Raw genomic sequence first — 12,231 nt, 5'->3', positions numbered from 1 at the left:
CTGCCATCAGGAATGATTTTAAAGCCCTATCTCTACGTGTATCAGCAACAGAAACACGGATAAGTTCCGCAGAGGATGGTATGCAAAAGCAATCCAGGTCGCTTTCTCAGATGGAGCGGTCTATGGCGGCAATGCGCAGAGACCTTACGGAGCAGGAGGACCGTAATAGGAGATCTAATCTGCGTATTTTTGGCCTACCGGAGGAATCAGAGAAATCATCCTCCTCCATGATTGAATTCTTATCTCATTGGATTCCTGATACACTTCAACTATCTTTTCACAGAGACTTTGAGATTGAAAGAGCACACCGTGTTCCAACGTTCCGTTCTAAGGCAGCCACCCAGCCAAGAGCAATCATTTTTAAGCCCTTACGACATCAACACACTGAACTGATTTTGTCACATATGCGCAAGATTAAACAACTCAACTGGGAGGGTCATCGCATATCCATTTCCCAAGACTTTGCCAGAGACACGGTCATAAGACGGAAAGGTTTCTTGAATCTTCGAAAACGTCTCACAGACTTGGGCATCTCTTTTTCCTTTTCTGGTCCATCCAAGTTTCGCATTACTTATAAAGGGCGTTCCAGAATCTTCGATGAACCGGCAGACTTGTCAACGTTTTTGGACAACCAGGAGGAGATAGAGATGGAGATTCAACGTGCAACGACGCAGACTCCTGGGGCCTCAGGGACCTGATTTATTGTTCTCTTTACTTCTGGTGATGTCTTTTTCTGCATTGTTATCTTCTCTTTTTTCTCCAGCCAGGTTTTCTTGTTGATCTTCTCCTCTGCTATCGTATGTCCTGTCTCTGTTTTTCTTTCCATACTACTCTGATAGCTCTCTTTTCTTTCTAATATCCGTCCTCTTCTTCTTTTTTCTCTTCATTATTTTTCGAGAAACCTCTTGTAGATCCTTTCAACTTTTTTCTCTTGCTCCTCTCTATTTTTATTATGGTGTGTTTCACTTATATTGATGCTGTTTATACTTACTAGTTACCTGCACTTTTTAGAGCTCTCAGTTCCAGATTTATTAACTTTTTAATCAAGTATTATTACTCCTTTCGATAGCATTGTTATTATATTTGCATTATACTATGTAGCATTCTAGTGTCGTGGAGTAGACTTCTCCTTTTTCTTTATGCTCGTTTTCATCTTCCTTCTCGGTTTCTTCCTCGTGTCTCCATTCTGTTCTCACACACCTTCTATTGTTCCTCTTATGTCACTCCATGTTATAGTATAGTTAGAATTAGGTGTTTTGGTTTGATTCATATGCGATTGCAGCACTTCTTTGTTCTTCTATTCACAAAATGATATATGCTATTTACGATGTTTCATACATAATGCAGCTTTTCCTACATGTTATGATATTGTTTTTTTTGCCATGCTTTTGCGCTTGATGGGGTAATGTTAATCTGATCTGAGTGGTATTTTTCTTCTAATTGCAATGTAATATCTCGTTATAAATTGTATTTCTTTGTGTATGGATTTTCTATTGCTTTGTTGTTCACTATCAGTCGTTTTCTTCATAATGGGCTATTCTTCTCTACCAACTTTTGCTCCTATAACGGGTCTTCGACTCGCCTTTTCCACGTTCTCCCTTGCATGTTATGGGTCTCTTTTAGACCTCCCCCTCTGCCTCGTCTCTCTCTCCTTTCTAATCTTTCTTCTCTCTTTCTGGCTTTTCTTTTTTCATGGCTTTCCCACATGGTTGCTCCCGTAACATCTATTTTGATGTGTGGTTGGTCTACCGTATTCCTGTACCTCGTCTCTTCTCTGTTATCATTGTTGTCTGCGAGTGTATCCCCTTCAGGTAGATGCCAGGTTTAAATGTTTTATCCCTTAATGTTAAGGGCTTAAATCATCCGGTCAAGCGATCTAAAATCTTGGATTATTGTAAATCTCTCTCAGCGGACTTAGTCCTATTTCAAGAATCTAAGATCACTAGTAGAGAAGCGCTATTTTTGAAGAAAGAATGGGTGGCGGATGTGTCTTGTTCGGATGCTTCTGGTAAACGCAATGGTGTGGTTACGTTGGTTTCGAGGAATTCGGGTTTATCGATTATATCTTCTGAACATGACTCTGATGGTCGATGGCTCCTATCTAAATTATCAGATGGTCAGCATGATCTGTTTATTATGAATATCTATGCTCCAAATATTGATAACCCTGCATTTTGGAAATCCATTTCTAAAAAACTGCATGATACCCCACATGCGGGTAATCTTATTGTGGGTGGAGACTTTAACTTACCTATGGACCCTTTATTGGACAGGAATTCCGCTTTTCAGTTTCGTCCGCCTAAAGCACACAAACAGATGCTTAACATGTGCTCCATTGCTAATTTGCATGATATTTGGCGTCTCCACAATCCCACTGGTAGTGACTTTTCTTTCTTTTCCTCCCCTCATTCCTCATTTTCTCGCATTGACTATCTCCTAGTTCACTCTTCTCTTGTCGCAACCTCTTCCTCCCCACTTATACATCCCATCGTCATCTCCGACCATGCTGCGGTTACTTTTACGCTTTCGTCCTTTGCTCCGAAACCACGTGGTCGTTCCTGGAGACTTAATACGGAGGTGTTATATGACTCTACCCAAGTGGAAGAATTTTCCAAGGATATCAACACTTTTTTCCATGAAAACGAGGAATCTGTAGATTCTCCAATAACTCTTTGGGACTCCTTTAAATGTACTTTCCGTGGTCAAGTTATTGCATGCATGTCCAAACGCAATTTGGCGATTAAAAAAGAACTTACTGATTTATCTTCTGAAATCAAGTCTTTGGAGGCTTCCTTTAGACATACTAAAGATCCGACTTTCCTACAACAAATTAAGCTTCTAAAATACAAATATAATACAATTGTCACTAAAAGAGCTCATATTGGTTTCCAAGCACAAAAGTCCAAAAAATTACTCTTAAAGAATCGGGCTGGCAAACTTTTGGCGGCTACATTGAAATTCCAAGATTCCTCCTCTAGATCCTCTCAGATCTCTTCTATTAAGGACCATAATGGCTCTAAAAAATTCCAAACTGAGGAAATTCTTGAAGTTTTTCGTGATTTTTATAACAAATTGTATACCCCCTCCAACCAAGCCTCTTTTGACAAATGCCAAGATTTTTTAAAATCAATTCCGATTCAATCTGTATCAGAGGAAGATCGCTCCACTCTTAATGAACCTATCTCTCCTGAGGAAATAGTCTCTGCTATCAAGGCCACCCGTTCGGGGAAAGCTCCAGGCCCTGATGGTTACCCGATCTTATTCTATAAAACCTTTCTCCCGTTGCTTGTTCCTAAGTTGCAGGCTGTCTTTGACGCTTTTGTTCGTAATGGATCTGTCTCTGGTACGGCTGCTGAAGCCACCATAGTGGTGATCCCAAAAGAAGGGAAAGACCATTCGGACCCTAAGAATTTCCGCCCTATTTCGCTTCTCAATATGGAAGCGAAGATTTTTGCTAAAATCCTGGCGAAACGTCTAGAATCCTTTATTCCCCATTTAGTCCATCCTTCCCAAACTGGTTTTGTTAAGGGTAGGTTGGCAAGAGATAATATTCGCACTTTCTGCCATATTATTGGGGCGGCCAAGCGATCCCAACTACCTGCCGCGGCCTTGGCCCTCGATGCGGAGAAGGCCTTCGATAAGGTTTCTTGGCCTTTTCTTCGAGCTGTTTTACATGCACATAATCTCGGGGACTCCTTTATTAACATGGTAATGTCTTTGTATTCCCAACCTAAAGCTAATATTAGAGTTAATGGTTCCACATCCTCTTTTTTTAATCTCTGCCAAGGAACGAGACAAGGTTGTCCTTTATCCCCGCTATTGTTTTTGTTATCTATCGATCCTCTCCTTCGGCTGATTGACTTACACCCCGATATCAAAGGGTTCTCTTTTGGCCCTCATTGTCTAAAAACTGCAGCTTACGCAGACGATGTTCTTATTTTCTCGGACGATATCGCATTAGCCATTCCTGCGATCTCTGACACCATTTCTTTATTTTCTAAAGTTTCAGGATATACCCTAAATAAAGACAAGACAGAAATGTTCCCTTTAAATGCCTATTGCTTTCCTGCGCATATGGGCTCGGCTGGCTTTAAATGGCAAGCTACCCATCTTAAATATCTAGGCATTTATTTTTGTTCGACACTACATACCACGGTTACGTATAATGAGTCTCAAACTTTGGCTAAAGTTCGTCGTCTTCTGGATACTTGGTCTCCAAAACATATTTCGTGGTGGGGGCGCTTACAAACCCTTAAAATGATGATCACGCCGATCATCAATTTTGTCTCTTCCATGATTCCGATTAAATTATCTGACTCTTTTTTTCGGGAAATCGATGGTATCACCTCCAAATTTTTATGGAGCGGAAAACGTGCTCGGTTGGCATATAAATATTTACGTAGACCCTGTGATATGGGTGGTTGTAACTTCCCGGATTGGGAAAAATACCAGACTGCTTTTTTGGCTTCTCAAGGTGCCCTCTGGTTTTCTCCCCCAACCCGGCATATTCCTCAATGGTTACTCATAGAACAGGATTTAGCTGCTCCCTTACCACTTGCCTCTTTGTGTACTACTTCCACTCTACATATTCTATTCTCCCGATCTATCATCATTGATACAATTATCGCAATTAAGAAAGTGGATAAGAAAATGGCATTTCCTCTACACAAGACTAGATGGTCTTCCATTTGGCGTAATTCCAAGATTAAAATCAATATCACCCCCGCACTCATGTCGTATTGGGCAATGAAGGGTGTTTCTCTTGTTCACCATCTGTATAATGAGTCTGGTGAACCCTTACCTTTCTCTAACTTAGCGCTCAAACACTCTCTAACAAATCTAGACTTCTATACTTTTCTTAAAATCAAAGTTGCGATCTCGAAAACTCGTCTTCACCCCTCCTCGTCCATCATCTCTTTGTTTTCTATCTGGCTCAAAGCGGGGCATGTTGCTTCCCGCATTTATAGGTTTCTATCCTCTTCTTCGCTTCCAGATCAGACGGTCGCACAGCAAAAATGGTCGCGTCATTTTGATCACAATATTACGGACCATATCTCCTCCGAAGCTTGGCAATCCATTGGCAAATTTGCGTTACGCAACAAAATTGCTCCTTCCTTAATACAGTCCAAGTTTTTCTCGATCAATCTACTCCACTGGACTCCGGTGCGTCTTCATTCTCTCCACCTTAAAGAGGATGACCTTTGTTGGAGTTGTGGCGTTGAGACAGGTGATTTTCCTCATATGTTCTATAACTGTTCCTTACTTAAATCTTTCTGGGACCTTATTCAGCGACATTTGTCTCTTATCTTTGAAATTGAGCTCCAGCTCTCTTTCCCTTTAGTTATTTTAGGCCCCTGGGCGGCTCCTACGCCTCTTCCCCTTGAGCCATTACAATTACAACTGTTAGACCTTCTTTTATCTGTAGCGATCAAAGTTATTCTTATGGAGTGGAAGTCTTTCTCGTCTGTCTCCTATCACACTTGGTGGGCATGGGTTTCCTTCTTACGCAGTGCTCACACTTCAGTAGATCTAGCACACCTGTCACCTTCCATCTCTAGTGGGGTTTGGGCAACTCTGGATGAATATATGGAACTCTCTGCGAATGGTGTAGTCCCTCCATTTCCTGCTGTTATGTCTACCTAATTTTCTTGTTTGGTAAGGTGCATTACATTGGGTTGTTCCTGTGGGATTCCTTCCTTCTTTCTTTCTTCCTCTTTCCTGTCCTCTCTTCCCGTTCCTTCTTTCTGCTGCTTTTTTCCTTGCTCTCCTTCCTTCTTCCTGTTGTTCCTCTTACCTCCCCCTGCCCCTGTCCTCACCTTACGGACTGATACGTTCTACGTTCTGAACAATGTATTCCTCTTTTGGCTCAATTCATTACCCTCATTTTAGTTGCCTGTTCTCCAATTTTACTTACATTGAGCTTGTCATTGATCAAGTATTGCCCATGTTTTCACATTTCTGCTCATATTGGAATGTATCGCATCTTTGTATTTTGATTTGGATATTATTTGGATCATTATTTCGCTCAATAAAATCTTCTTGAAATGAAAAAAAAACAACAACCTCAGCGGATGATCTGGAGAGAGCACCTGAAAAACAGTCTTCAAATAAGTCTTTGAGTAAAGTACCACTGGATCAGGATCCATTATCAACCATTTGCCTGACGAGTGTGGTCCCCCAAGCCTTGAGTTAAAAATTGCAGCAAACCCTCCCTACAATCCCCGTCAGGTCCAAACTAGCCCCTGGTCACAGTGCACAACTGAATGAACACAAGAAATTGAATTGCATCGAGTACTACTCTGTTCATTATTTACAGATTGCCGTGTTGCAGAAATATCTTACTATTTCTCACTCAACACCTTCAGGCAGGCCGAGCATTCAGATATTGATTGTCCCACTTCTACTTTCAAGTTCTTCCTCCTGCACATCCGGGCTTCTCTTCTCCTCCAGGAAGCGTCAGACTATTTTATTTTATTTTTATTTTATTTTATGTAGTTTGTAGAGCGCACAGCTACCCCCGAAGGGGTGTCCCGGCGCTAGAACCTGAACCTCCAAAGGAGAGGAGAGGAGTAAGAAGGGGAAGTAGAGGAGTAAATCAGGGTCCAGAGAAGAGCCAAGTTTTGAGTCTGGCCCGGAAGATGGATTCGGAGGGACAGAATCTGAGATCGACTGGCAGCGCGTTCCACAGTTTTGCCGCAATGACACTGAACCCTCTGCCACCCATTCTGGATAGTCTGAAACGGGGAGAAATCAGAAGGCGAAGGTCATTGGATCTCAAAGATCTGATGGAGCGGGAAATTGAAACACGTTTTTTCAAATAGTTTGGTCCGCGATCGTTGATGGCTCGGTAAGTCAGAGTGAGGATCTTGAACTGGATACGGCTGGCCACAGGTAGCCAGTGCAGTTCCTTACGATATGCGGTTACTGATTGACGGTAGGGAATATTGCCAATCAGTCTGGCCGCCGCATTCTGAACAATCTGCAGCCGGTCAATCAAGTATTGGGGGGCACCAGCATAGAGGCTATTGGCATAGTCCAGGTGGGACGTGATAAGGGCATGGGTAACTGTGCGGCGGGAGTCCAGAGGGAGATAGGGGAGTATTTTTCTAATCATGCGCAACTTCAGGAAGCAGGCAGAGGTCACTTTATTAATCTGAGTCTTGCATGAGAGAGAGTCGTCAAACTGGAAACCCAGGTTGCGGGCCGAGTGGACGGGAGAGGGAGCGGGATCAAGTGCCGCGGGCCACCACCAGGAGGAGGGGATGGAGTTTTTCTGGTTAAAAAACAGCACCTCTGTTTTGTCTGCATTGAGTCTTAGATGGTTTTCAGACATCCAACCACTGATGTTATTGAGGCACAGGCGGAAGTTGGAGAACGCGGAGTCAGAGTGGTCTCTGAAGGAAAACACTAGCTGGGTATCATCAGCATAGGAGACCACCCTGACTCCGTAGGACTCCACCACGCCGGCCAGTGGGGCAAGATAGATGTTAAAAAACAGAGGGCTATGACATTTTGTCTCATGCTGACTGCTGAATTCGGTACTAGTGACAGAATGATTGCAAGCCATGCAGTCATTATTATGTCTGATCTGTGATTTTACCATCATTTTCCTCCATTCTCACCAACAGGCTTCTTCTCCCCTATGAACGTCACGTGCGAGGTGAGGAACAGATTCCTGTGTCCCCCCCAAGGACGCTCAAGCGTTGCTATCGCAGCATGTATAAGGAGACAACACCAGAAAATCTAGTGGCAGTTATGAAAGAACCACGGCCTGTGGAGAGTCCATCTTGGAAGGTAAGGCAGTGCTCCATTTGTTGGCTCGGATGGGCTGAGTGGGGTTCAGTCTCCCTATATCCTAGTGATTCAGAGAGTCAGTTAGAGCAAGGGCAAAGAGCAAGGGCAAAGTTAGAAAACATCAGGGCAGTACTCCAGAAGGACGGTAGGGCTTGAGCAGAGTCATTCACATGCATCCTTGGCAACATTTCGTCAGCGAATAATTTCTGCAATAGATCGAGAGCTCCATGTTATGGGAGAGTCCTGATGTGATCATTTCCAAGATTGTCAAGTGGTTAACAACCCTGCACAGGGAAGTTGAAAGAAAATTCCAGAGCCAGGTTCTCGTTGAGGAGAATGTACGTGCTCCTGTGCATTCCTATAAAAACGAGTGTAAATGGAAGCAAGGAAGGAGTGGAGCAGAGGAAAGTGTAATAAGTGAGTGGGCATTAATTTTTATTCCAGTGTAACAATATACAGCCTTCCTCATGAGGGGACCAGCCATTAAGTGCCACTCTAGAATTCAGCATTAACGATAATGGGGTTGCCCTGTGTCCCTCAGAACCTGGGTATACAATATATAAACTGCAGTGAGTTCTGTTGAGTAAAACAATTCTCACAGAAGAATCGCACAATGTTGAACAATCAACATCAGTATAGATGGGTCACAAAATGATCCCTTAGGGGAGGCAAATCTCTTCCTAATTAGAGGCGTTTATTTCACATCACCTGAAAACAAATGCAATGCCTAGAATCAAAAACAGGACATCATAAAGATCAACGAAAAGACCAACACATAACACCAAAATAATTCTGTTATGATATATTCATTGCCATCTACCAAACTTATACATCAATTTTCCTGACTTTCCTTTTTGATTACTCTACTTTTTTATATATATATACATATATATATATATATATACATATAATAAGCTGCCCATAACATATATATCACAAACATTATATTATACTAAATCACATTTACATAGTGAGAATATTGCTGATCCCAGTGTACATACACATAATACATGAGACAATGAAAACATTTGGGGGCATATTCACGAAGAAGTGGCAGTGAGAGGCATTAGCCTCCTTGGCTTAACACCTCTCTCCGCAACTTCGGAAACGCCAGGCTGCACCCTATTCTCAAGAATGTGGTGCAGCCTGGCGTTTTCCCCTGTGACTGCGCTAAGTCTCAAGACTTTATGCCAACGCAGGCACACTTGCACCAGAGTGCAAGGGTGTCTGCGAGCTGGGAAGTTTGTTAATGTACAGGAAGATGTCCCTTCCTGCGCATAAACAAACCTAAAATGCCGTTTAGTAACTTACATGTGTGCTGCTTCATGCAGCACACATGTAAGTTACAAAACAGCATTTTTAAAAGGTTTGTTTATGTCCAGGAAGGAACACCTTCCTGTACATAAACAAATCATGGCATTTTGCTATTTCCATGTGTGCTGTACAAGGCAGCACACATGTAAACAGCAAAAAAGCGAAGAAATTAAGCATTTTTCCTCGTTTCGCCACCTTAAGACCAGGATTTTTCTAGTCTTAAGTTTGGCACTGCCACCTATTATCGTCACCCTTAGTAATAGGTGGCAGCGTCAAATTCAATGGGTGTTGCGGTGGTACGCTCACCGCAACACCCACTGCATGCCCCCTTTCACACGAATTTTAGCGTGAAAGGGGTTCTATTCTCAAGGCAGCGCTAAGCCACTTAACGTGGCTTTAAGCCACGTTAAGTGGGTTAATGCTGCTTTGAGAATAAGGCACTGGCCCTATCACCACGGAAACGTCAAAAAAAGTAATGTTGCCATGGTGATAAGGGCTTGAGAATATGCCCCTTGGTGTCTAATGTCCAAACTCAGAAGTTGACACTATCCTTTAGCCTTGTTTTCTATGTTAGGATATATAAAAAGTAAAGTCATGAAAATGAATGTGTAAGTTTGGTATATGACAATGAATATATCATAAGAGAATCGTGTGTGTGCCTTGTGTTGGTTTTTTAGTTGATATTTATGACTTCCTGCTTTTGATTAATCCCTGGAAAATAGGCGTTGCATTGGTTTTCAGGTGATGTGAAAGAGAGTTCTCTAATTAGTAAGAGATTCACCTCCCCTAATTTTTTATTCCATATATTCTTATCTGTTATTTCTAACACACATCTGGCAGCTTTCGCAGCCTTCAGTGGTTAGGAGAACATTTGCAATGTCTTTGTCTAAGCTTTAGTTAGATCCAGCGTCTCCCCCCACAAAACCCAGATCAGTGGTTGGACTGCCTTTCTTGACTGCATGGCCAACAATGCTGTGTTCACTCTCCCTTATAAACACCCAGCTTTCTACAAGCCCAAAAGCTTAATTTCTTGCTCACATTAACCTGTATGAGATTTCCTCAGTGGTAACATTGGGCATGGTGTGGTATACCCATTGTAAATTACTAACAGCATCCCTCCAAACCACACTCTCAAACGAAACTTTCCTTTAATACTAAATTCCACCTCTCCACTTGCCGATTGTTTTTTGGGTAATACATTAATGTTATCACATGTGGTACACTCAATCTGTCTGGAATCTCTTCATTTCCACTCATACAACTTGCACACCATTGTCAATAACCAGCTCTAAATGTACTCCTTCTCTTACCAAAGCACTACCAAAACTGAATACCCATCCTTGTTTCTACATGCTTGACAAACTTGATCTCTGACCAATGCGAGATATAATCCACCATGACCAGTGTATATATTGAAACTCAACCTAACGTGTGAAATAGACCTGACATATCTAGAGCAATCCTCCTCCACAATCCTACACCTCTGCTAGATTTGTGTTTCCGGTATATTACTGCTTCTGCAACTTATCGCTTATGCACCAGTTATGCAATTTCTATCTATGATCTTTACATCTCAGTACCTTCCTGGCCACCAACAATTGGTCCTTAACCTCCTCTTCACAGCATTCATTCTTACATGTCCTTTGTGTGTCACCCATCATCATTCAGCTCAAAATGAATGGGACCGCCAGCAAATGTTTTCTAGGTCTGGTCGGAGTTTGTGAAAAAATAAAGTCTGCCGTGCTAAGTGGAGTTCCACGAATGGCGGAGTGATTTAGGTCATGCCATCTGCGCTGATTTTTAGCGCCAGGTGTTTGTCCCGTGCTGAAAATCTGTGCAAACGGCATCATGAGCAAGAGGGCGCTGCATCTTTTTGTCATTTGAGTAGATTTTCTATTTGAGCAACTGCTTCCTCAACGCGAACAGAAGGTTTCTCAACGAAAGCTGTAGCGGCCATCCGCGACCTCTGCGTTGAGGAATCTCGCCAAGAGATTCTTTGATGTAAGATTTTCCTCGCTCGTGCTTACCAACTTAGTGTGGGCCAGTGCGAGCGAGGAAAAAACTCTGCTACGCGTAGCGTAGCAGAGTTTATCAGAACTCTGCATGCTACACAGAGTGTGGAGTGGAAAAACTCTGCAAACTCCGTGAGCGGAGCAGAATTTCACGCCTAATCTTTTCTTCTCAAACCCCCATACTACCAAAATAATTCTTACTTTATTCCTTCAAAGGGCCTATCTTCTAAAAGTCGTTCTTCCTAGGCCGCATTCTTTGCACATAAATGCCCACATTCTATAACACCTCATCATTTTTGACTTCCTTCATCCACTCCTTATGAGACACAAACCTTGGCATTACTTCACCCACTGCAGCTCCCCAGCATTCATCTGCACTCTCATGTGTCTCGCTTCGTCCCAGAAGCAAACTCTAATGTATTCCATGTTAAAGACAAACTCTTCAAATTGAAACCGCCATGTGGCTGTGTGGGGTGTTGTCTTTATGAGTGACACCCAACAGCAGGCGAACGCTTCCTTTTCTACAACCGAATCATTGGCCTCCCCTTTCTGCCCCACTCTAGATGCATGAGCCCCAGCTAGAGCCTTACTCTTAGTAACCTGCATTACCACACACCTTAAGCCATAGGTAAAGGTATCTGTTATTATGACCGGGCGGCAATTGGAGTCAAACGCTTGTGAATATTGAGCTAGACTCATCTTATCTTTCAACTTCACAGACTCACTATCACACTTTTGACTCTCTATATTTCTGATATCTTTTTTTCGCAGGGCCCCGTGTGTTACACATTTTGTTAGCACAGTTTGCTCCAAACGTTGTATAGCACTCCACTAGCCGTAGGAACAAGTGAAGTTGCTCCATGTTGTATTACTGTCAGCGAATTTTTTTTGTGGAATCTTATATAGTGCAAACTTGACCCGAAGGTATCAGAGCGCTTTTCATGAGCACCAGTTATGTTACAGACGGACACATTCATTTTTTTAGGCACGGGGAGATTAAGTGATTTGCCCAGAATCAGAGAATGTGGAGTGTCCCTGCCGAGACACGAACTGAGGGGCATATTATCAACAAATAGCGATATTTATTGCTAAGTAGGCTATGCAACAATTT

General features: G+C 42.5%; 1 protein-coding gene across 1 annotated transcript in view; it reads left to right on the top strand.

Moving 5' to 3' along the window:
• The window catches only part of LOC147725690 (uncharacterized), a 132,689-nt gene that overhangs the window by 107,931 nt on the left and 12,527 nt on the right, over positions 1 to 12,231 (top strand). The window contains exon 5 of the mRNA XM_086964353.1: positions 7,629 to 7,794. Within this exon, the coding sequence (XP_086820479.1) occupies positions 7,629 to 7,794 (166 nt within the window). The remainder of the gene's footprint in view (positions 1 to 7,628; positions 7,795 to 12,231) is intronic.

This window comes from Lissotriton vulgaris, chromosome 3_2, assembly GCF_964263255.1.
Source record: "Lissotriton vulgaris chromosome 3_2, aLisVul1.2, whole genome shotgun sequence".
NCBI lineage: Eukaryota > Metazoa > Chordata > Amphibia > Caudata > Salamandridae > Lissotriton > Lissotriton vulgaris.
Note: the sequence above shows the minus strand (reverse complement) of the source record. Positions and strands in the feature narration are given on the sequence as shown.